This window comes from Lygodium microphyllum, chromosome 5, assembly GCF_053477565.2.
Source record: "Lygodium microphyllum isolate KBCC chromosome 5, Lygodium_microphyllum_v1.1.10, whole genome shotgun sequence".
Taxonomy (NCBI): domain Eukaryota; kingdom Viridiplantae; phylum Streptophyta; class Polypodiopsida; order Schizaeales; family Lygodiaceae; genus Lygodium; species Lygodium microphyllum.
The window spans coordinates 38512635-38539655 of NC_141139.1; the positions used below are offsets into that span (position 1 = coordinate 38512635).

Sequence of the window (27021 nt, forward strand, 5' to 3'; positions counted from 1 at the left end):
AGAGGCTCAATTTGAGCCCTTGAAGGAGACATTGACGAAATATGGATGTACAACATTATGTGATGGATGATCGGATATGTGCTGAAGAAATGTATACAATGTTTTGGTGTGTTCATGCAAAGCCACCATGTTCATTAAGGCCATCGATGGCTCTGTGCAACAAATCATCATGGACATGGGAGTAAAAAATGTGTTGCAGGTGATGAGAGATAATGGAAGTAATTGTGTGTCTTTGGGATGTATGCTTAAGGAGGAGTTTCCTAGCATAGTATGGACTCCATGTGTAACCCATTGCCTTGACTTGCTTATTGAAGATGTTGGATAAATATCTTGGGTGGATGACATTTTCAAGACGGCAACAAGTATGGTAAGATTTATAAGGATGGGGCCATGACAAGCATGTTTCGAGCCAATAGCATACTTGAGTTGAGCTATTGAAGCCCTTTGTCACCACTAGATTTATTTGTATGTTTATTGTAATGGAGAGATTGATATAGGTTTGTTCAAATTTGATATAAACCATTGAATGCTAGGAGTGGCTCAAATGGAGTGAGAGAGTCTCAAAAGGCTCTTTCTTTTAGGTGTAATATTTTAAATGAGAGTTGATGGATTCAAGCAAAGGCATTGGTAAAAAGTCTCACTCCTATTTACTCTATATGATGTATTATTGATATGGAGGGGAATACTTTGAGCCTTCTATACGAGTATATGGATAAAATTGGCAAGGCCTTGCTTCGCAATAACTTTTTGTCCTAAGATAAGTTATTGTTTAACTTTTACATATTTAATTATTTAGTATTAACGACTCATTGATAATTGTTCTAAATTTTAAGTTTCTAACTTATTTTATCTATGATCCATCATCTTTCATTCTCAAGGGTTGATGAGATTTGTGCAGTGTGGAATGCATGATGGGATTGGTTCCATAAATCAATGCATGCTGTCATGGATATATTGTATTCTCTTTGGTGTAGTGAGGAGCAGTACACTAGCGAGGAGTTGGAGGAGAGTTTCATGAACTACATGATGCGTCTCATAGGGGATGATCTAGATATGATGAGAATAGTAGAGAATGATTTGTTGGCATTCCGCAATCATTGTTTTTATTTTGGCTAACCCACAGCTAGAGCTTCAGGAGATGTAGCTTTAGTATGTCTCTTGGTGAGAGAAATACGGCAATTGCGCTTTTACTTTGGTATGTGAGTTGTGACTTTATGTTTTGAATCTTGATAATCTAATGCATTGTCACAACTCTATAGAAACAAAATTTGTATCATTTTTCATTAATTTGTCTATATAATGATTTATTAAATTTATTTCCTTTGCACTAATTAGATATAAAGAAAAGTGCATTGGAGCTGGCCAGTGATGAGTGGTCACAGGTTATGGTGGACCCACGCGGTGGGTTAGAGAAAAGATAGTTCACACTTCCACCTATATGGCCCGATTGGGCGCCTGTGACCAGAACTCACGCATATCAGGGTTAGACTCGCACACAGAAAAGATTGATGCCTTGAAGTGTGGGTTAGATCCACCAGAACAGACAGTTACAATCAACAAGATGACATGATCATGAAATGCTTGTATAATGTGTATGTGTGGGCTGAAAGCTTGAAATGCACATTTCTTTGCATAGGAAAGTCATATGAAGATTCTGATACCGTTTTTGCAATGTACACGGAAAAAGCTTTCATATGACACCCATATTGGCGGGTCCCTAAATTTTAGGAGATACCTAAATTTTAGGAGGTCCCTAAATTTTAGGAGCCTCGAATTAGCCTAAAAATGCTAGTCCTAAAAAATAGGGATGTCATTCTAAAAATAGTAAGTTCTGTACTCTGACTGTGCTTACTAAATTTGGTTGTTTCTATTCTTAACAGTATTCAACCCAAAAAGGAAGGCCATAGAGAAGAGACAAGTGTCAAGATACTTGTCACACAAGTTTCTAAGTGTTCCACCACTTGTCACATCTCATGACATGTGGCTGGACACTTGTCTTGTGCTACTCCACTTTCCCCTTTTGTACTAGCTCTTCCCTCTCCTATAAATAAGAGCTCGTTTTTCTTCATTCAGCATAATTTTTCTTTGCTGTAAACTCATGTACAATACCCACAGATAGCTAGAAACTGGCCCCATCCATCCCCATCATCATCTCCCACTTCTCCATTATCAAATTCCTCCATATTCCCTCTTCTATCACTGCTGTTTTACAGGACAGCAAGCCTGTAAATTCATTATAGCAACTCCTTCTCAAGCTCTTTCTTCCATTTTAGCAACAAGAAGCAAGTCCTATCCATGTACTACTGTTCAACGATGGAGAAAGGCTGATTTCCCCTCTTTCTTCTCTCATACTGTAAAGAAATCAGTTCTTATCATTGCATAATAGATAATGCATGTGTGTTTGTACATCTTTGCATGATCTTGTGAGAGTGAGAATTATTTCTCCTCACTCTCAGGTTGATTGTAACTGAGCTCTTCCCTAAGGGACTTGGGTTGAGCAGAAATACATTCCTTCGGGGGGGGAGGGGGGGGAGGGGGGGGGGGGGGTTTTGCCCATCTTCAACCCTCAATCTTGTCTCCATTACTTTTACATTTTCATGGCTGTAATTTTGTGAGTAATCTTCATTTACAGCTTTTAGTGTTCATTCTCTTTTATATTAAATCTCGAAAACAAGCGAATATCATAATTGTTAAGCATACTACGTTGTTCGGGGCCTTACAATGGTATCGGAGCTTTGGCTCGGTCCTCACCCTAACACTGGTAGTCCTTACAATTATAAGTTTGTTTGTTTTCAGCCCTTGCATTGAGTGCTTGAGCATATTTTTTTCTTAAGAGTCTCAATGGATCAGTCGAGTGCTATCCTTCAAGCCATTCAAAGTCTTAGAGAGGAGAATCAGCGAATTCGTGACCCACTTCTCAAACTAGAAAAAGTTGAGAATCCCAAAGAATTCAAGAAAAGAAGCCCATCTGCTTCAAGGAGACAAAGCCATACCAATGAAAGGAGTCGATCAAGAAGTCCAACTACTTCTAAGAGGCAGTCCCATTCTACTTCAAGACAAAGAAAGAGATCGTGCGAAGCTCATCCTCTTCTTCAAAGTCATCTGGCGCCTACTCTGATGGACCCTCTTCTAGTGACGAAGAGTCACACCCTTCTCGTGGAAGACCTTATCATTGTCAAAGGCGTCGACATTCTTCACCCTTGTCTCCATCTTCATCCCCATGAAGCGCTTCATCATCTTCAACCTCAAGATCCGGGCATGGACGAAGGCATAAGAAGAAGAAGAAGACTAAGTCACTATCTCAACTTGAAAAGAAGATGAAGTTCAGTATGTATGATGGTTCCCGAAATCCTGATCTTCTTCTGAAGTCTATTCGTCAATTTCAAATTTTGTATGGTCGTGACAAGTATAAAGAAAAAGAAAAGATTAAGTTTGCAGCTTTACATTTAACCGACTTAGCCCATACTTGGTGGACGGGGTTGGAATATGATCATGCTGCCCCAAAATCATGGCGGTCCTTTGTTCGCATGATACAAAGCCAATTTCTTCTTGTTCATTTCAAAAGAGATGTAAAAATGGAATGGGATCGGCTTTGACAAAGGAAAAATGAGTCACTTGGTGACTATACCAAGAGATTTTGGGAGCTACTTTTGAAGGTCCAACATTTCAAGAAGATCAGCAGTTCGGAAAAGCTTAGGAAGTTTCAAGGAGGTTTGCATTTTAAACTTCGTACTGCTCTTAATCATTATCATTGTTCTAGTCTCAAGGGACTCATTGATTATGCTGAGACATGGGAAATGGAGCACAATGGCAACAAATCATTCCAAAAGAATGATAAGAAGAGAGTAGCTGATGATGAGGAGTATTCAGCCCCAAATGAAGGACAAAAACAGCAGCAAAAGCAGCCATCAAATCAAAAGAAGATGAAGCCCTATGCACCTCCTAATGCTCCTCAATTTTGCTCTAATCTATACCCACAAGCAAAGCAACTTTCTGAAGAAGAAAAGCAACGCTTCATGAAAGAAGGGAAGTGCTTTAAATGTGGACAAATAGGCCACATAGCGAAGCAATGTCCAAACAAGGGACAAAGCAAGGTTTTTGACAACAAGCCTAAGTCGCCAGTGAAAATCAATGCTATCAATGATGTAGTTGCAAACACAACTCACACTCCAGAGATGCGCAAATTATTAAAAGCTTGGGGACAGTTGCAAGGTAAGCAAGCACTATTCTTGAAGATCTTGGGGCGAATGAAAATATTATTTCCTTGCAATTAGTTAAAGAGCTTGGATTAAAGAATGAAGAGATGGACACTCCAGCAGAAGTTCGCCAAGCTTTAAATGCTGATGAAGGTGACACAGTGAAGACTGTGACACCCTACGTTGGCAAGCTCAAGTTTCAAATTCAAGGCTACAGTGATGAAGATACCTTCTGTATCGGAGACCTTGATGGTTGCGATGTGATTCTTGGCATGCCCTGGAATCATAGAGTAGATTCAACTTACCAACAAAGGCAAGAAGTACGAGATCCAAGCTGGAGTTTCTGGAGACACCATACCTATGGTAAGCCATATGCAAGTCTCTAGAGCAATTAAGGATTATGTTCAATGTTGTTTGCTTTATGTCACTGATGTAAAAGATAATATGAATGCTGAAAACCAAGAGCGACTTCAGCTCTTGGAAAAGTAAAAAGATTGTTTTTCGGAAGATCTTCCTTATCAGCTTCCCCCAGAAAGGCCAAAAGACCATCATATTGATATTATCCCGGGCAGTTCTCATCCTAATATAGCACCATACCGTGTGAGCCGTCCTCAACAAGAAATCAGAAAGCAAGTCGAAGGCCTACTCAACCGTGGGCTAATTAGGCCAAGTAGCTCACCATTTTGTTCACCGGTTTTTCTTGTTCAAAAGAAAGATGGCACATTCAGGATGTGCATTGATTATCGAGCCCTCAACAAAATCACTGTGAAGAATCGGTTTCTTATTCTCAGAATTGACGACATTTTGGATCGTCTAGGAGGCTCAAAGGTTTTCAGCCGCATTGATCTAAAGAGTGGTTATTATCAAATTAGGGTAATACCACAAGATGTACACAAAACTACTTTCCGCACTTCATACGGTCTTTATGAATTCTTGGTGGTTCCTTTCGGATTAACCAATGCACCAGCCACCTTTAATCGAATGATGGAGCGCATCTTTAGAGAGCATCGACAATATGTCGGTACTTTCTTTGATGACATTCTTGTCTTTAGCAAGAATGAAGAGGAGCATCATCAACACTCGGAAATTGTTTTACAAAAACTTTAACAAAATCAACTCTTGGTAAATGGTAAAAAGAGTGAAATTTTCATGCATAAAATAAATTACCTTGGGCATGTCATCTCTTCTGAAGGGATTCAGATGGATCCTGAAAAGATCAGGATAATCCAAGAATGGCCTCATCTTCATGATGTACATGAGGTGCGATCGTTTCTTGGCTTATGCTCTTATTACCGCCGCTTCATCAAGCATTTTGCACATATGGCTTCTCCACTTCATGACCTTACAAAGAAGAAGATCTCTTTCCAATGGAAGGAAAAAGAGAAGGCAGCCTTAACAAGGCTGAAAACAACTCTTACTTCTGGACTTGTTCTTATCATTTCAGATCTGGTAAAACCATTTGTGATGGAAGCAAATGCTTGCGGTGATTGTATTGGTACAGTTCTAAATCAAGAAGGCCATGCCGTAGCCTTTGAAAGCTGCCGTCTAAATGATGTGGAGAAAAGCAATTTGGTCAAATTTACAGCAAGGAGGTTCTCATCCAGATTATTCCATCAAAGATGGTTACCTTCTCATGAACAATCGCCTTTGTGTCACTCTTTCTATTCGACAAAAGGTGCTTAAAGAAAGTCATGAACCCCCTTATGCAGGGCATAGATGGAGGGCAGCCACTCTAAGTGCAATTGAGCGCTACTTTTATTGGCCAACATTACGAAGAGATACACATAACTTCATTGAGGCTTGTTTGGTATGCCAAAAATCCAAATATGATAGGCAGAAGATTCCAGGATTGTTGCAACCTCTTCCAGTGCCCAAAGATACATGGGAATTTATCACAATGGATTTCATCTCAGATTACATGGTATGTCTTCTGAGATCATTTCAGATAGAGACTCCAAATTCACAAGTAACTTTTGGCGTGCTTTATTTGAGAATTTGGAAACCACTTTAAAGTTCTCCTCAGCTTTTTATCCTCAAACTGACGGCCAAACAGAGGTGATGAATCTCACTCTTTTGGATGTGTTGAAAGCTTATGTTAGTGAACATAAGTCACAATGGAAGAAATATATTCCATTATTGGAGTTTGCTTACAACAATACAGTGCACTCATCCACAGGGAAAGCTCCAAATGAAATAGTACAGGGTAAAGTGATTCCTTCTCCAATTATTCGCACTAAAGATAAGATTTTTGTTGCTGATGAGTTTGCTTCAGATTTAAAAACCGCAATGGATCAAGTTCGAGCCACTATCAAAGTTGCCCAAGAGCGACAAAAGAAGCAAGCAGATAAGCGAAGAAGACCTTTGGCTTTTGAAAAAGGCCAATATGTCTTGCTAAAGTTTGATAAAAGCAGGCTCAAATAAGGTTCCGGTCAAAATTCATCTTTTCCAAAGCTCTCCAGTAGATACTTTGGATCCTTCATGGTCGGTCGATGGTGCACCCCGTGAAGGGGATCCCACCTGTCAGGTTCCTTGCGCCTCCGTGGGTTTGCCACCCACCGGCTCGCGTACATGTTAGACTCCTTGGTCCGTGTTTCAAGACGGGTCGGATGGAAAGCCCAGAGCGCCAGCGTCCCGAGCGTGCAGGTGCAGAGCCCTCCACGAGTGGCGCACGCTTCGTTCCTCGGTCGACGCGACGGCATCGGCGAGCCATCTAAAGCCCGCTCTTGTCCCGCCGCACCGGCCCACGCTGACCAGCGCCCCGCGTCGAGCGGCGGACCAGTTCGCACCGTTCCGCATCCGACCGGGGCGCACCCGCGGCCTCCATTCGCAGGGCCGACCTGACACCATACTGGGCAGATGACATAGTCCAAGTACTCGAGCATGGGCTGGCCGAACGACCTATAGAACGGGCACGGCTTAGGTGATTAATCCTAAAGATCCAGCCCTATCAGTTGATTGCAGGCCAGCTCTATAGGCTGGGGCAAGGCGGTCTGCTACGTAGATGCGTATGTGAGCATGAAATGCACGATGTGCTCTCAGAGGCGCACAACGGTATCACAGGAGGACACTTTAGCGGGGATACTACAGCACTTGCGCCCGGAGCTGCGCCACGACCCCCACGCCCTCCTACCCCTTCCGAAGAATTTTGGCGGCCTATTCGCTAGATTTGGAAGATTATATGGTTGTGAGTACGGAAGTCTCCTCAGTAGTCTGCAATGCATGGTATCATGGCTGAATCTACCACAATTGGCACAAGATCAAAACCGAGGGTATTGATACTCAACCGGCATGAGGTTTTCATTGCAATACATGCATTAGATGTGAGGCCGTGTTTGTTGTCTCATCATCTATTGTAATCTAGCTAGCTCTATCTTCATCTTTGCTAGCTCCTGGCTTGAGTCAGTGTCCTTGCCTTTATCCTGAGTACTTGGGTATGATCTTTTGCTTGTTGTCGTGGCTCTCTCAGAATTCCTAGAGGTAGTCTCCTCTCAATTTGAGCTCCTAGAGTTTCTCTCCTTGAGCTGGTTGTCCACTCTAATGGTCTCAAAGACCCTCGTCAGTGGTCTCGATATAAGCTCAAGTTTTCGGCCAAGGTCTTGTAGAGCTCTTTGCTTTGTATTCCATTAATGAATACTGTTGACACTACTCTCTCGGTTAGTCACTCGACCATTGGGATTCTCTTGAAGAGACTCCTTACGCGGGTCATGTAATCCCGGATATCTTCCTTATCCCTCTACTTGACATTTATCAGCCGTACTAGTAGGTTTTTTGTGTACCCAGTCTTCAAGAATCTCTTAATGAAGAGATTCTTGAGGTCATTGAAGTCATTGCACTCTACGGCATCTAGACTAGTGTACCAAGTCCTTCCCTTGTCACCTAAGCATAATCCAAAGGCTTGTGATCACTGAGCGAGGTTGATGAGGCCATTTGTGGAGGCAGTCAACCGCCAAGACCCATTGATTGCTTATTGGTCAAGCGTTTCAAGTGAGCACTAATGGCTACATCTCACATAGCTAACGTGCTATCCCTCTCTACGAGTGTAGTGAGCTTACCTTAATGCCCGATTGAGTTGCTTTCTCTCTCAAGCACTCTGATAGCTCCACGATTTGTGATGCATGCTCAAGCATCCTCAAGCCTCTTCCTTCAAGCTCCATCTTTCATAGCCACTACGCACTCTCTCCCTCACTTACTCTGACTCTCTTCCTCAAGCAAGCAAGAGAAGAGAAGAGAAGAAGAGAAGAAGAAGAGTCCAATTTTCCACACACCAAAGAATGAGTTCTCATTCACTTTTTGAACTTTATATAAAAAATCCTCTTTCCCTTGGGTGGTCATCCCCATTTTACATGGCTCATTCAGCATCATTTTTCTTTGCTGTAAACTCATGTACAACACCCACAGATAGCTAGAAACTGGTCCCATCCATCCCCATCATCATCCCCCACTTCTCCATTATCAAATTCCTCCATATTCCCTCTTCTATGATGCTGAATGAATGGGGATGGATGGGGATGGATGGGGCCTCCTTCTCAAGCTGTTTCTTCCATTATCAAATTCATTACAGCATCTCCTTCTCAAGCTCTTTCTTCCATTTTAGCAACAAGAAGCAAGCCCTATCCATGTACTACTGTTCAACGATGGATAAAGGTTGATTTCCCCTCTTTCTTCTCTCATACTGTAAAGAAATCAGTTCTTATCATTGCATGATAGATAATGCATGTGTGTTTGTACATCTTTGCATGATTTTGTGAGAGAGAGAATTATTTCTCCTCACTCTCAGGTTGATTGTAACAGAGCTCTTCCCTAAGGGACTTGGGTTGAGTAGAAATACATTCCTTCGGGGGGGGGGGGGGGGGGGTTTGCCCATCTTCAACCCTCAATCTTGTCTCCATTACTTTTACATTTTCATGGCGGTGAATTTTGTGAGTAATTTTCATTTTCAGCTTTAAGTGTTCATTCTCTTTTATATTAAATCTCGAAAACAAGCAAATATCATAATTGTTAGGCATACTACGTTGTTCGGGGCCTTACATGCATTATGTATCCCAGGTAACGAATTCTATAATCTATTGTCTACTTAAATGTTGATTTTGCAGCTTGTCTATTAGCAATTACCTAATCTCAATCTCTTAGGTTTGAGTAGAAACACATTGCCATCTGCGCCCTCTTGCAAGATTGTAGTTTAGGGCTTATCGAGAGAAACTAGAATATATGGATTCTCCTCTATACCAAAAAGGGAAACAAGCCCAAAACAGCCCAGTTGGAGTGTTTAGTGATTTGCCATTGCAATCTCCAGCTTCTTGAGAGGACCGTTCAGTCTCCTAAGCCTTCGTAGGTAATGAATAGTATTATGTATAATTAACTTTTTAACCTTGACATTTGTCATTGCTTGGAAGTTGGATTGTAAATTGTAATATATATGAATATTGAACATGTTGAGTCTTCTCTCATATCTTTGTCTCGTTCATCTTTATAGGTGAATGTTGATAAGATTGTTATAGAGAAGGTGTCAGAAGTGGTGAAGTAATGGAAGCATAGACAAGTGTTGAAATAAACTGTTGAACACAAGACAAAAGAGAAAGGGAATAAAATATAAAAAAACTAAAGAATACTGCAAAGGAAGAGAACTTAGAGATGTGCTTGGAAAATGAAATCCATATATTAAACACGAGAATGACGTATATAGCAGTGAGTCACTGGGTGCATGGGCACCGACATTGGCTCCTTTCTCCAATAGGAAGACCACGTGAAGAATGATGATGATTGAATGAGAGGAGGAGGAGCCATTGAATAAATAGACCCAAAATATACTAAATATAGCAGCTGGTTGGTTAGTATTTACTGGTCGACCAATAATAAATGTCTATATAATCACTAAAATGACCACTATAATATATCTAAATTACCCAATAATATTAAGTATAGCTCAAACTCACACATGAGCTGACTAGACTACTACACTCTCTCTCAGATCATGGGTGATCTGATACAATACAATGACACACTGATAATAATATACAACAAAGAACCACCAGAGTAGAACCATGGATATCCAAGTAGTGGGTGATGAAGCCACCACCAAGGTGCCTCTGAGAGAACTCGAGATCAATGTAGATCGTATCAGCCCCCGAAAATAGAGAAGATTCATAACAGATCTTTGTGTCTATTAACAATGTCTCATAGTAGCATATAAGACCATTCTGCCAAAGATGCCTCTGAATATATGTGACCATGGATTCCTTGCCTTTAGCCAAGACCGCCAAAGTATCTCCTGATGTGAGCTCAAGTCTACGAGCCAAGCTCGCTCTGTGTCAAGTAAACAATCCATTGTAAACTTGGATGTCAATCACAGCTCTAGGATTTGAACCTGTCTCGGTCGGTGCATTAGAAACGTTTGTCTTTGAAACCTATACACCTGTATATCTACATAGATGAGACTAAGTTACCCTATCTCACTACTCTCTTATACTCCCTCTGTGGCACACCGGAGAGTTGTGAGGGATGACCGCATGACCTAGACTAGAAAGCAATTGAGGAAGGGACAGTCAAGCCCTTCCCACGGTCTGAAGAAGTGGATTCCTTCCACGCTATGGACTTCTCCCTGATCGGAGTATTGGAGTTGAAATTTGAGGAAGAGGATGATGTAGCGGAGGAGTCCGCATCTTGCTTTCTTTTCTTCTTCCATAAGGCTGCTAACTCCTCGTAGTCCTTTCGTAAGTGACCCTTCTTACCATAGTGATAATACTGGGTCTTTGACTTCTTCTTCTTGTCACTCCTCTCTGAAGCTGTAAAGGCATCACTGAAACTGTCATAATGAGGTGAGAGCCTCCCTATAAACACAAAGATGTCTCATGCTTAAGCAGCATCAAGGACATATGTGTAAAGCTCACAAGTGTAGAGGATATCTGCACTCTCAAAGCATTCGCTACTCCATCAAACTTTGGGGGGAGCTTGTAGAGGACCGTGCTCGCTAGATGTGGTTTTGGAAGGACAGACTGCATATGTCAAAGCTGGTCTTGTACTTGTATAATACGGAACAAAAATGACTGAATTGTGTCCTTGGACTCAAACTTCATTCGCTGAAGTTGCCCATTAAGGGTCACAACACGCGTGGGGAAAGGTGTCTCGTACAACATCTAAAGCTTCGACCATATTTTTGGTGGTCCTACAGGAGGTAACAACTTGTAGAACTTCTTTAAAAAACACCAATGTCGGACTTTATGTGATGCCAAGAACCATAAGGATATCCTTGTACTCGATCTCGAGAGTTGATTCCATGCTGACCAAGTGACCAAGGCAAGAAGAAGAGGAGGAAGAACATGTAGAGGATCCCTAAGATCCAAGATTTCCACTTGAAAGCTAACCTGCAATAAAGAACAGTAGACAGAGTGAAGTGGAGGACGTGAAACTCAACCTTGGGAGAGAAGCCACTAGCTTTGTGCATCCATGTGAGAAGGAATACAACGGCCTCGTCTCACCAAGTCGCGGTTGAACCTCCAAGGCCTCGGATCTATGTAGATTCTCAAGATCCTGGGTATCAATATGTAAGATAACCGTTGGAAGGAAGCCATCCCATCCAAGGGTAGAAGAAAAAAGTCTCTGCCAGGGTATGCGAAGGACTGAGCGGTGGGTGGGGACCTCCTTTGAAACTGGAGGAATAGGAACCTCTCTGAAGTCATAGTAGATGTAGATGCCCCCTTGGAAGGCAAAGAAAGATCATTCCCCTTTGAATCCCCCTTTGAGGTAGATAGGGAATTCAAACACTCATGGATCATGGACTCTGAAATGTTTGAGAACAAAGAAAGTGCCGTTGATCGTGTTGAAGAAGATATCTGGGGTGGTGAAGAACTCCTAGAGGTGGCCTCTCGAACGTGAGTAGGCGAGGGTGGAGCTCAGACTGAGCAATGAGTAGGCATCAGTCACTGCTTCTCAATGGAGTGGATTGGGAAGCCAAAGAAGAGAAAGGAGTCGAGCAGTCGTTGTATCTCGAAGGAGCAGATTAATGAGGAGAAAGTATCAAACAATCACTGTCTCTCGACGGAGTGGACTGCAGAACTGCAAGTGGTGGTAGCGACTGTACCCGAAAATAGGTGGAAGAAGACTGCCATTGACATTGCAACAATCTTAGGAGGTCATAATGCCAATCGGTCCTCCATGTGCTTGAAAGGACTTAGTGCACATCAAATGTGTCTTATTGCCTTAAGCATAGTACTCTGATAGCCAATCAGAACGATCTCAGTGGCCTAGAAAGGAGAGGTGGCACAAGTAGTACCGGGCAGGAGACGCATATACTCTTGGGGGGTTGGGGAGCAAAGGTCGAGGTCGGCAAGCATCGGTGGTGTGTCCAGTGATGCCATAATAGGAGCACCCAATAGATTGGTCATTTGTTGGTAAAGAAGCCATGGATATAAGTGTGCCTTGTTGAAGAAGAAAGAGGTGGAAGAGATTAGCCACGAACCATGAACCGCAATGTCCACCTCAAGAGGTGTGAGGACAATGCAAAGCACGAACTGCAATGTGTGTCTCGAGGGGTGAAAGGGTAGTGGAAGGATTGGAAGTGGACTACTAGTGAGAGGAGGATGCTATCAATAGTAAGAGGTTGCAACCAATAGTCAAGAGTAATCGCCGGCTGACTCGAAAGAGGCGCCAACTTTATGCAAACAGAGCTTTCAACAATAAAAGTAGGTGTTGGAATGCCGTCAGTAGTCAGGAAGTGCTGCCAGTAGATCAGTTTGAGCTGGACTAGGCAGAAGTGCTAGCAGAAAAACGCAGGGCACAACAATATGGTGGAGCTGTCACGTGAAGCGAGGAGCTGTCAGCTGAGGAGGAGGAGCTTCCAACTGGAAACGCAAGTTCCAGCAGATTATAAAGAGTTGTTGAGTTGTAGAGAACAGTCGGCAACAGATTGGCTGAGCTGCCAATAGTAGGGAGGAGCTGCCGGCTGACTGGGAGGAGTTGCTAGTTGTCAACAAGCTGAAAGGTAGGTCGAAATTAGCAGGTGTAGGGGAGAGTAGCGGCCAGGTAAGGTGTTGATGCAATGGAAGAAGAAGAGAAGTGAATGCAGAACCCGCCACTGGTATTTGCCTTCACTGGAGTGGAGGATCTTTGTTGCTTTTTGAGCAGATCCAATTGTGATACCATGTCAAAAGATGACGTACTAGCGAGACAATAGGGTTTGCGGGGAGGAACGCAGTGTGAACTCAGCAAACATCGAGAAGAGAAGAGAAGAGAGGATAAACTTTGATAAATGGAATGATGAAGATTTGAATCATGGAGTGAATGTGATACAAGGTAACAAGGGTGCGATAGCACAAGGAAGATGATGAAGATAGCCACGAAATTACAAATCGCAATGTTCTCTTGAAGGGGTGTGAGGGCAATAGAGAGGTTGAAGAGAGGAGGTGATGGACTGAGTGAATCAACCGTGAAGAATGAGTGATAGAGGTAGCCTATAAATAGGCAAGAGACTGTCTAGGGCGGTGCTCGGAAGGAGGGAGTGGGTTGTCTAGGGTGGTGCCTAATTGTGGATGCGCAACCCCTTTTTGGGGCTGTCCACTGCGAAACCCTAAACGCAAAATGCAAAATGCAAACTGCAGGTGAATGATTTCTCAATAGTCTTCATCAAAATAGTCGAGAAGAGAAAAAGGACACTGAGACCGAGGAATAGCTCCACTTACAATGTACCAAATCCACTTCTGCACAAACCAAGCTTTCATCACAGCACTCCATGTAAGATAGTCAGGTCCATGTAACATCATCTGTAGAAGTACATGGAGTAGCCATTTGGAGAGGAAAAGAAGGAAAGATAGAGGGTATATGGAGAGGGAATACAGCCAAACCAACAATAAAGTCTTCACAAAATGAGAGTTTACATGCAGTGTAACTAAAAATTTGATAAAAAATGATTGAAAATGAGTAAAAAAACCAGTCAAAAACTGCTAAAAATAGCAAAAATGGCCTATACAAGTAGTTGCCTAGCCACAATTAAGGGTAGAAAACCAAAAACACAGGCTGGTGGAGCATTTAATGAAGCAAACTAATGATTGTAGGGTGAAATTTAGGGGTAGGCTGAAAATGCAGCTTGTTGGTTTGAAAAACGCAAGCTTGATCAGCAAGGGAAAAAAAGACTTGTAATCAATAGAAAATTCATAGCAAGAACTGAGATCCTGCAATCTCGTACTATGTTAGAAGTGGTGCAGCAATGGAAGAATACATAAGTGTTGAAATAAACTGCTGAACATAGGACATAAGATAAAGGAAATAAAAGAATAAAAGAACAAAAGAACATTGCAAAGAAAGAGAACCCAGAGATGTGCTTGGGAAATGGAATCCATCTACTAAACACGAGAATGACGCGTATAACAATGAGCCACTGGTCACATGGGCACCCGCATTGACTCCTCCCTTCAATAGAAAGACCACTTGAAGAATGATGATGAATGAACGAGAGAACGAGAAGCCATTGAATAAATAGAATCAAGCATAGCCTAGACTCACACATGAGCTAATTAGATTGCTAACAGAAGATTTGTGACATCTCAGAGATACCACAAGAAGAGTGGAATATCTACTCTATGCTCTATGAAAAGCTATCGATACTAGTGGATAAGACTCGTGCATAGAGGAGGACGAGAGCCACTAGAGTAAGGACCACACATGGTCGTGCATCACATGCAAAGTTAGAGCTAGAGTTTGAGGTTGAGGCTACAATTGCTTCATTAAATTCTCGATAAGAGTTCTCAGAGTCGGACAAGGAGATGGTGCATAGATACTCAGAATTCGGATGAGTCATGACTCATGTGACATGGACTTTGGGGAATGGAGTCATGACTCATGATACTTAAGACTCAAGAGTCATTTTTATTGCAGTTGCCAGTTGTTTATCGATCTTGATACTTATTACTCAGTAGTTACTAGTACCCAGTGGTTAGTGGTCATTGGACTTTGGACAGATTATTCACATGACATAGTTAAATGTATCATTTTATCTTGATTTTACTTATTATGCATCTCGGTTCAAGTGTTCTTGATGTTAGTCTTCAAATGATTCATGAGTCATAAATTATAATTCATTTTGTTGTTTTTAGGTTTTGAAAATGGAGTCATAATTGTGTTAAGTTGTCTTAAGTTTTAAACCATCGAGTCTTCACTCGTGAGTCGTGACATGTGTAATCAATCATGATTTCAATCAAATGATATGAAGACTCAAAGGTTTGTATGAAATTCGGGTACATGTTCTTGTAGGCATTGATATATTTACACCCCCATATAATATTGTATTTATTTTAGTGTACAGTTGGAAATGCCATTTTCCTGTTTCTGAAACTATTTAAGGGAATGTATTTGCAACCCTTGATATGTATGGGGCTCAAGGAATGAATGTTGGTTATGGAAATGCTTCATATGATGTTGGGTATAATGCAAATACAAAAAATGCACAATTTTTGCAGCCATTGGTTTATGACAACTTAATTCCAAAAGGGCCAACAAAGGACTATGATGAGGGAGGTAAAAGGGTGAAGTTTGAGTTGTTTAATAGTGTCCAAGATAGATTGAAAGCCTTGACTTCCATTCAACAGTTTGATGCAGCTTAGTTGGGAGGCAACTTCATTGAGTCATCTAAGACTTTAAAAGGCAGCCACTTTTTTGGAGGGAAATGCATTGTAGTGGTGGTCCATACTTCTAATGCAAGCTAGAGCATGGTCAACATAGATACAATTTAAGAAAATATTTGCTTCTAGTTGGTTGATGAGCACCTTTGAAGTGGATATTATGATTGCTTGGAATAAGTTGTATGCGTCACAATGCAAAAATGTAAAATTAGGAGAAATATAACAAGAGTTTTTGGGATGCATTGCTGCCTATTAGTTCTTATTGCCTAGTTTCCCTTCATGAGCAAGTAGAGAAGTATTGTTTTTGGCTGCCTAAAGAAATCATGAATTTTTGCATAAGGACCACCATGACTAGCATATCACTACTCATAGGGACGACAAGTACAATTGTTTCTTTGCTTTGTGGAGACGCTTTTGAGCTTCCAAGATGATGATGAGAAGCCGTCCAAAATTTTTCAAATGCTTGAAAAGAAGGGTAGGTTTTTAGTTCTTATTGCTCTGTTCCCCTTCATGAGCAAGTCAAGATGTATTGTTTTTGGCTACCTAAAGGAATCAATTTTTTTTGCAAAAAGGCTACCATGACTAGCATGTTACAGTTGATAAGGACAACAAGAAGAATGGCTCATATGCATGTGCATTGACTATCGCGCTTTAAACAAGATTACGATCAAGTATCAGTATTTGATTTCTAGGATTGATGATGTTATGGATAGATTGTAGGGATCAACCATTTTCAACCTTATTGAATTGAAAAGTGGATATCATAGATATACGTTAAGGCTAGCAAATGTGCCAAAGATAGCATTTGAGATATCTTTTGGGCTTTATGAGTTTATTATCATATTGGTTGGACCCACAAATGCTTACGTTCAATCAAATGATGGACAAAATCTTCAAACCACATAGAATATTTATGGGTACATTCTTTGATGACATGATAGTTCATTCAAATAATGAGGAGTATGTAAAGCTCTTGGATATAGTATTTAATGAGTTTCAATGATCAATGACAAGAAGAAAGTTCTTTTTGCATGAAATCCACTTTCTGGGACATATTATATTGGCTGATGGGGTAATGCATGGATTGTGCGAAGGCTGAGGCAATATGGTAATGGCTACACTTGTGAAATGTGCATGAAGTTCACAGCTTTTTGAGCCTATGTTTTATTGTAAAAAGTATGTTTGACACTTCACTAAAATTGCTTTTACATTATATGCTTTGTGAAAGAACGGCATTCCATTTAGATGGGAAACAGTGGAAATTTCAGCATTTGATGAGCTGAAGGAAAAAAATGACTTGCGATCCAGTGTTTATATTGTAGATTTGGGAAGTCTTTTGCAGTGCAGTATGATACATATGGTAAGATCATTGGGACTGTTTTAATGTAAGATGATTGTGTGGTAGCCTTTGAAAGTTATGCTGTCCATGGTACGGAAAAGAATATATAGGTTTATGTGAAGAAATTATTTGCTGGAATTCTTGCTCTTTCCACATAGAAATACTATCTTCTAGGGATTGATTTCTCTGTGTAGACATACAATCAGAAATTATGTTACTTTTTCACTTGAACAAAGTTGTTTGAGAAGTATATGAGATGGGTAAACATCTTATCAATGCATTTTTAGATTGTGCATATTGATGACAAAAAGAATATGGTGGCTGATGCATTATCAAGGAAGCCTTTGATTCGGACTTTGCTGATGTTTATGATCAGCTTTGTAGTGGCGAGAGGCATGAACATTACATGCTTAGAGATGGCTTTTGAATGATACATGGGTGGCAACATGCCACAAAGTAGTTCAGGCCAAATATGAGGTTAGAAAGCCATGCTCCTCCTTATGCATGGCACAGAGACATTGATGCTACAATTGACAAAGTGGAGTAATTTTTCTATTGGTTAGCTTTGAGACATGACATAGAGAAATTTGTTCGTGCATGTGTTGTTTGTTAGAAAGTTGAGTACGATAGATGGAAGGTACTAGGTTTAATGTAGCCTTTGCATATACCTCACGGGCCTTGGTAGAGCATCATTATGGATTTCATCTTTGATCTTCCATGATGCCTAGAGGGAATGATGGGATATGGACTTTGTAAGCTTAGTAAGTAGACCCATTTGGTTGTGATGAGGAAGAAGATAAAGTTTGATTATATTTTATGATTATTTTTGCAGCACGTGTTTAAATATCATGGCATGTCGGAGTTGATCACTAGTGATTGAGATCCACTAATGACCACTCTCTTTTGAAAGGAGCTATTTGAATATATGGGTACCACATTGAAATTTGCTTCACCCTTCCATTTGTAGATAGATGGTCATTCCGAAGAGGAAAACTCCATAGTTTTAGATCTTTTGGAGTGCTTTTGATCAAAGCACAAGTCATAGTGGGAGTAGGATTTGCCTTTGGTAGAGTTTGTATAAAATAATATTGTGTGTATTTCCACTGATAAGGTTCCGTTTGAAGTTGTGGAGGGTGGCAAGAAAGTGCCTCCTATTTTTTGCACACTAACAATAAGATCTTTGAGGCTGATTATTATGTGGAGAATAGGGTTATTGTGCAAAAAGATTCTTATCCATGTCTTTGGAGGAGATCACCTTCCTTTCCTAGAGAATCTCTTGCTCTAGTTGTTGCATGTTGTTGATATGATTTTCCTTTAATGAAGACTTTAATGGGTCAAGAGTCTATGTTTGCACATCCAAGGACACCCATTTAATGGGTGTCATCTTGTTCTATGGTTGCTCCAAATGCAGGCATATTTGTTTGGCACCCATCATATGCTTCACATGAGCAATGAGTGCTAGTGTGCATGAGAGAAACATTGAAAGAACATATGCTAGTGCGCTCCAAAGTCCTTGATAATAGACTAAGGGCAGCTGCCATAGAAGTTGCAAGAGCAGCACAGCAGTGAAGTGACCAGCAGTAGGGCACGATCAGCAGCAGGGAGAGGAGATGGGCTGGAGAATGACAAACTGAAAGAGGGCAGCAAAGGACCTGGATTTAAAGTTATGACTATGTTACGACTAGGGATAAGCTACAGTTAGGGATGGAAAGGGTAATCACACACTGACCTCCTTTATAGAGCCATTTTGTGATCATGTCTCTTGTCTTTTGTGTTTTATTAAATAATTGATGCAACTAAAGTCTTGGAGCTGTTCAAGAGGCAATAAAATTTGCCAAAAAGGTATTTAATTAAGGGCAGTTTATGTGGCTTAACAAGTGTGTATGCTGGTAGGTACATAGGTACATATTTAAGAGCATGAAAGTGGTCGAAAACAAAGAGCATAAGATGTTGATCTAGAAAATGTGCAGATGAGTAATATTAGACAAGAATGAGTTGCAACTTGTTTCCCTTGTTGGACAGAAATTGACATGGCTTTATTGCAGGGCTTAAGTATTAGAAATGATGGATTTGATGAGGCAGTCTTAAAATTGATTGCTAGTGTTCTGAGCTAAAGAAGAGTATATCATGTAATTTAGACATCTTTGTATGTATGGGTGCTTAGATCCATGTTTTTTATATTTTTCCTGAGCTTAGTCTACATAGCATTTGTGTATGTGTTTGGTGTGATTGTACATTATTCATTATTCTTTTCTTTTGAGTGCTATAATGTGCCGGAAAGATGACATGGGATTTCTGGGCTATCATGGCTTTTAGGATGTGGCACAAATTGTTCAGAGAGGTACAGTTGATTGGGAACGGGCTTTGCGGTGTTTGAAGCATGGGCTACGCACTAATCCCTCTTCAGATTGGTGGAGAAGGGTTTTGATTTTTGCTCCTCGTTTCCAGCAGCAGTCGAATACAATGCGGCAACCATATTTTGTTTCAAGCATGCCATGTGCTGTTTTTACTGCAGAAATGACATGTGAGGCAGTGGTTGATCGAATTATGGAGCTTATGCAACCTGCAAATACAGGCATGTGATTTTGTAACTGGGACAAACATGAGTGGATATTCTTGGCTTATTTTTGTCATGCGATGCAGTCCATTAATGTAAGATGGTTTGCATGGATTTTCAAGGTGTGAGAGCTGGAGCAAGTCTTTTCCCTTTCTTAAATGCATTGTAGCATTATCTATGCAATCATTTAGTGAGTCCTAATTAGTCTAATAAATTGGTCGTGAAGTATCTCTTTTAAACAGGAACATAATGCATACATGTTGCCACATTGTTGCAATTCATGAATGCAGTTCTGAGTTTGAAGGGCAGGCAGCCCTACATTCCTGGCATTCCCTTCAGTTATTTTCCTTCTTGCTGGTAGGATACTCTCATTTCCATGGTCAAGTCAGAAGGGTTAGCTGGCATTCTCCTCCATATGAAAGCTCCTGTTTGTGCAAAACCAGTAGTGGGGACGTGTTGTAGAGATGCTGCGTTAACTGTTTGGCAGCAGTATGAGAAAAGAAACTCTGTTGTGTGATAGGTTCTTTTGATACGAATATGATTTTATGCTGAAGGTTCTATGTACACTGAGGTTCATTTTCTACTTCACCAGGAAACATACCCAATGATGTGGAAGGAGCTCGTTGGCAAGAGTGGCTTTCGTTTGCAGATCTTTTTTACTTTTTGGTACGGCATGGCTATGTGGATATTCTTGAATTTGTTGACAAGCTAGTATTACGTTTTGCTGACGAGGGGAATCCAACAATTCGAAGCAATCATGTGACGTGGTTACTTGCACAAGTGTTCCGATTAGAGACTGTAACTTCAGCTATGGCTAATGATACAAAGAAGGTAGAGGTTTTTTCAAGTTGCTGTTATATTACAAACAATGAGCATAACTGTTTAATTAAAGATGTCTTATGAGCCTTTACTAAGTTTGTGCCAACTGTTGTTCTAGTGTGGAATTGCTTACATTGGAGATATTAAATCATTCTAGTGGTCTCTTATGCTATGGAGAAGTCACAGCAATTGTGGGACCTTTTGAGAGTTCAGGCTGATGTATATGGTTGTATCACATACAAACTTTCAACTAGGGAAGACTAAACTCTCCTATTAGTGATAATTGTTCAATAACATTGTAGCATGCCAGTATTTTTCTAGGCTAGCATTGTTTATGATGTTTAAGTCTCTTATCAACTCATAGTGAACTAGTCAGCACATTCAGTTGAAGCTAAATGTTATTGATCACAGCCTAAGTCTTATTTCAAGTGTGTGTAAATAGGGACATGATTGTGTATGGTGGAGGATGAAAAGACTGCCACATGCACACATTTTTCCTTTTGTGGAATGACTGGAATACAAATTTGGATCTCCAATGAGGGCCATGCTCAATTTGAGGATAGCCTATCCCAAAACCTTTGGAAAAAGGGGATTCAAAATTACTGGTTCTAATCAATATCATGGATTGTAAGGCAGTCGTATGATGACTGTTGCAGAGATCTCCTAAAGAAAGTAAATGGCTGAACAGAAGAGTCCCCACAGGCCATATGGGTTCTTGATTTCCAAATGGTCCAAAGTGCTGCCCTAAACCTAATTAGAGGTAATGATATCACCCTGGAAGAAGAATTTCACAAGGCGTTAGTGATGTTAGTGCTGTTTAGACATTGACAGCAGAATCAATATGGGTTTCCAGTCCCGATAGAAACCAATATCCTAATATGACAAATGGGACTACAATATTTTGTCCATGGTGGGATTCTTTTCATGAAATGGAATTTCTCAAAGGCAATCAAAAGATTGTGAGTGACACAAATGCCTACTATGGGCCAAGCAGCTAAGAAGAAGTGTAGAGAATGAGAATTGTTGAAGCTAGCATATTGGAAGATCAAACAGCCGAATTAACCATGAGCAGCTACAATGCTGTAGGTTTCTTCCTCTTGACCAAACTTGTAACCTGTCTTAGCAGACTCATTCTCAGTTGTTTCTCTGATCAAACACACTAAGATGCATCTTTTCTAAAGGATGAACATGGAGAGGAGGATGCACTCAGTTAAAAGCTAGGTGTATCTGAGGCACATGTATTGAGTACTTGGAGAGTAGGGTTAGACATGACTAAAACAAGAGTACTAATATTGAGATTTGCTTACTTAGATAAACCAATAACACTTCTTTCCAAGAGGGGGCACTTAAAAGTCCTGAAATATACCTTGATGAGGATCTCACACCTGCACAAGAGCAGAATGCAAGGAGTATATGCTGAGAGTGCTTGAAACATGAAAGGAAGGGGAAGGGGTAGTCTACATGGATGGGAGATGAAATGTAGGACTACATGACAGGGCACGGCTGATGAGACCCTAAAGACCACATTTCTAACTATGATGGGAGTGTGTGTTTGAGTGTAATGTATTTTGAGCCTTTTGAGGGTATGTAGAAGGGCAGAGACATTGCTTTTTACATAGAGACACATCCATCTGCAAGGAGCCATCTCTAAGGAGTACATGGCTATAGACATGATTGCTTTTGGGGCACACCCTTGGACTGCAGGAGGTACCAAAGGATTTGGAGTAGAAGTTGTACTATTCTGAGAGGAGCTGATGGATGTAGTCCATGTGGTGCATAAGGCTGTAGAGGCTAGATACATGTGGCCCAGAATGCATATATAGAGACGCGAGGATATCCTTGTTGCAATATGGTACTTGTCACCTGCACAACCACATATGCATTGCAAGGGGAATCACCATACATTCCAACATATAAGGATATTGAGATCAGCCTTAAGGACATAGAAACAGGGAACAGCCGTTCCGACCTGTAGGAACGGCCTAACGCGTTCCAAACTCTCCAAGGAGGTGAAACGGACAGGGAACGTTCCCCGCCATTCCTTGCCGTTCTCCCTGCCGTTCCCTGTTTGGAACAGCCGTTCCAGGCCTGTTGACTGAAAATTGACGTTTTTTCCCCCTTTTTTTTTGCTTGGGTCACAGTCCTACCTTAATGACTTTTAGCTCTATCTTTTTAGGATAATATCTAAAATATAATTTTTTTTGTCCCAAAAATCTAATATTTTTGGACCATCTAAACTATACACATTAATACTAGTAATTAATATGCCTCATAAGTCCCGTTCACATTGTACTTTTTGTGAAGGGTGGCTACGGTCCTTATCAATCCAAGAAAAATATCAGATTTACGACTCTCGATCTTTTTAATATATTTTTAATTGAATAAAAATTATTAGCTATTAATGCTAGTTAGTTTTTACCTTAATTAGTCTTTAGTTAGTAATCTTACTAACTTATTAATTGACTAACTAACTTTCCAACTAACCAACTAACTTTTATTGCGTGGAAATATAACTCACCCATCTCCATTGCCTAATGTGCACACACTAATCTCTCTCTCTCTCTCTCTCTCTCTCTCTCTCTCTCGGGTTGAAGATTCAAAGTGTCAAGACAACCCACAAGCTAATTAGGAGTCCCTGCAAAGTTCAAATTTGATGCATTATCAACTCTTGCAAATCAGAATCAAATTTCAGCCGATCCTCAATTCCAAGGTATTCATCCATTTATATTGTCTAATTTCAAGGGAAATTGGGATAATTGGGGCAATTAAAGGCAATTTGGAGCTATGGGGGTAATCAAGTCAATTTTCGGACATTTGGGTCAATTTCAAGCATTGACGGGTATTGGGGCATATAGAGGGACATTCTTTGGGGCAATTTGTGTCATGCAGGACATATTTGAGGCACTTAAGACATGTGCCGTTCCCCCTGTTCCCGTTCCCCGACCTTGGATGTTCCCCCCTTTCTAGGGGGTCCCGTTCCTGTTCCAGGTAACTATGCTTTAGGAAATCCAAACAGCTAATATCCTAAACATGATTTGCAAAGCAATTAACCTTAATCATGAAATCACAGCTCCTACTTAGAGACATAAAACACAGATTGGCCCAAAGCTTGGCATCCCTTTCTGTGTTTCTTTAAGAATCCTAAAGTTGTTCAAGTTGAGTACAAAGAACCTACTTTTTTCTTGGAAACCTTGTGTTTTTGCCACTAGCAAAGTCTAACTAGTATATTGTTCTTGAACCTGTTCTTCATAGATCAGTCCAGCCTTGGCTGCTCACTAAGTCACAAACTGCTCTCCCGAATAGAGACTAACAAACACTAGAGTTTGATCATATCTGTGTTCAAAACTTCAATTTCTACACAATCCCTTCAAAAACCATTTTCACATGGACCAAGACTGCTGCCTATAGAGAACTCTGTGCTCTCTAGAGAGAGGTTTGTTGCACACAACTTGCATCCAACCGTAGACAGCAAGTGTATGCCGAAATGACGTTCCGGGCAGCTTGAAATGGAATGGCTGTTTTTGCCTGAAACAACAACCTTGAAACTCTGTTTTGGCTTGTCTACCTTGTGGCAAATGTTTAATCCAGAACATTTTTTCTTCTCATTTTCTCTTGTGCGTGTTTGTTTGAGTGTTTTTGCTTTGTTCCATCACTCTCGCATCCAGGTAGCTAGCAGCTCTCTCCTTGTCCTTGTCCTCGTCCTTCCTTCCTTATTCTTCTCCTCCTCCTCCTTCCTTTTCTTCTTTGTTTTCTTCTTCCTTCTTCTTTATCCTCCTCCTCCTTCTTCTTCTTCTTCTTCTTCTTCCTTCTCCTCCACCTCCTTCTTTCTTCATTTCCTTCTTCTTCTCACACTTTGTTCTTCATTGTAATGATCAGATGATGTAAGTTGTAACATGTTCAAGCATCATGAATCATGTGACATGAAGGCTTGAAGTTTTGTGTGAAATTTGGGTAAATGCTATTGTGGGTATTGATATATTTAGGTACCTATGTATGGATTTAATGCTAAAATCTAAACTCCTCCTCCAGTTTCCAAAGCTGGCAGAAACTCCAAAACTATGTTTTTTGAGGTTGTTGTTTCCCTTGTTTTGGAAACTTTTGAAGCTTCAAGCTATTGCTAATGCCAAATGCTTGAACTCAGCCTTGCATAATATTCTTAGTCCTATCCTTTGCATACAAGAGAGAGAATATAGCAAATCCTTCATGACAAAACTATGGAAACTGGAAAAAGCACTTGCATGCAGTCTGAAACTACTGCCAATAGCAACACTGGTGCTCACTAAAGAGAGAGAGAGCGAGAGATAGCCTGCACAACCCTAGACAAGTTTATACTTTCCAACACAACTCACAATTGATTCTAGGACAGCACCACCTTTTGCATTCTTGCACATTCTTGTTCCTCCTTGACCATATCTAGAGGAGATGAGAAAACAACATGCCTTTGTGTGCATGCCCAGGAGAAAGAAAGAATAAAGAAAGTTATATTAACGTCTACGAAAGGCCAAGGTGGCCTATGAGACCTAAACGTTAATACAAAATATTTGGGAAACTTTCCAGGTCCCAGTAAAGCTACCATCTAATGCTATGATAAACTAATTGAGTAGGTACAAGGTGGTATATAGGCTGGGTACAATTCATATGTGTTCCAAGTATGGTGTGGAACTGCTCATGGAGCTTGGTCATCCTAAAATGTCCTACATGGGTCTATCTAACATCGAGAGGTTGAATCGGTGAGGCAGGGCTCTTCGGTGGCAGTGTAGTATCCCCTGTATCCTCGACATGTGCCTCATGCGGGGGCGGGGGTTGGTTGGGCGTAGGCGCCGGGCTTTGCTTCTTGCCATAGCTAGGGTGGTTTCCCGCGGCCGGGAGGTTAGTGGGGCTGGTGGGGGCTTAAGGGTAGGGATGGTAGTTGGCATAGAATTCTGTGAGTAGGCGTTGGGTGGCTCCCTGTCTCTACTCCGAGGTCCTTAGGAGGTGGTCTCTGTGGCGCCGTATTTCCAGCAGAAAGAGCCCAAGGCATCTCTGGTCCTTGAAATCCATCACTCTGTAGAGTGGCCCGAATCCTTCTCTGAACAGGCAGTGGAAGCGTCCCTGGATCTCATAGTACGCTGTGCACCTGTATATGTAGTGCCTGTATATGTAGTGTTCTTTTGTCTTCGGCTCGAGCTAGCAGATTTGGCAGATCCGATCTTCTAGGGGGAGGGGGTGGGCCGTGTATCTACCTGGTCTCGATTTGTAGCTGGTGTGAAGATGTACGGATTTGTCGGATGGCACTTCTGACTCCATGGGACAAGTGTGTGCCCATGTAGCTTGGGCGGGTAATGAAGTCGTCCGGAGATATGTGCAGGAAGTGCTCCCGGTAGAAAGCCTTCTTTGTCCCTAGGTCTTCTGTAGAAGTCACCCATGTCTTGGCCGTGTGTAGCTGAATGATGTCCATTCTGATGATACGGTTCACCTCCTCCTGGCTGAGCTCCAAGTGGGGGCAATCTAGGCTGTATTGTAGTGGGTGGCGGTTGTCCATGTGTAGGCCATGTAGCCGTAGCCAGGTCTCTGTTCGAGCATACCAGCATTCAGTGTCCCCTTGCAGTGCTAGCTGTTTGGACTACTCCAGGGTGAGTCTGGGATACCGATGTTGGGGCAAGTGCCATAGTCGATGCAAGAAGGCCATTGTTTGGAAGAGGGCCTCAGCTACGATCGGCGGTGCCCCCATCTCTGCTCTAATGGAGGAATCTAGCCTAGGAGGGATACTGATACCCATCTTACTATATGCGGATGACATAGTTCTCATCTCCAACACGCCCGAAGGGCTACAACGCCAATTGAAGGCACTATGGGCCTTCTACCAAGATAAAGACCTCACGGTGAGCCTGGGGAAGACCAAGGTCATGGTGTTCAACACTTAAACCCAATGGACTCAACGGTCGGTTACCCCCTTCACATACGGCGAGGAAACCGTGGAAGTGGTCCAAAGATATATCTATCTAGGGATTACATTTTCAGGACTGAGATTCACTTGAGAAAGGCAGCAGAAGATAGATTGACACAAGGCTATATGCAGCCCTCGGATCCATGGAAAACCAATGCGCCCGCATACAATTCCAAGAGCCCCGTACAAAACTCTGGCTATTTGACACTAGTCACACCAGCACTCTTGTAAGGGGCTCCAATATCGGGATCCAGTCTCTACCACACGAGGAGGGCCACACAGGACCAGCCATTGCCTGAGGAGGAGGCCACCTATAAGGGATGGGAGCAGATGGAGACCCCTAGTACTTATGATCTCACGGATGATCCGGAGCAAAGCCCTCTGTGCCACACGAGATCATTACTCTCAATCTATCCATGTACTTTGATATCTCATCAATGTAGAGATCAAATAAAGTAGGTGAGAGTGGGCATCCTTGTTTAACTCCAATGGTGCTGGTTATCTCCTTTGACAGCCCCCCTAGTGTTTGAACTTAGCCCGTGACCGATTCGTATAGTGCCAGTATCCCCCAACAC

General features: G+C 41.5%; 1 protein-coding gene across 2 annotated transcripts in view; it reads left to right on the plus strand.

The window, feature by feature from the left end:
* LOC148035705 (mediator of RNA polymerase II transcription subunit) overlaps positions 1-27021 on the plus strand; it is a 192920-nt gene that overhangs the window by 40738 nt on the left and 125161 nt on the right. For both annotated transcript variants that reach the window (XR_015690864.1, XM_087677714.1), the window contains exons 5-6: positions 19461-19719; positions 20294-20532. Coding sequence is in view for 1 of the 2 variants with exons in the window: in XM_087677714.1 (XP_087533840.1) it covers positions 19461-19719; positions 20294-20532 (498 nt within the window). In the remaining variant the exon portion in view is untranslated. The remainder of the gene's footprint in view (positions 1-19460; positions 19720-20293; positions 20533-27021) is intronic.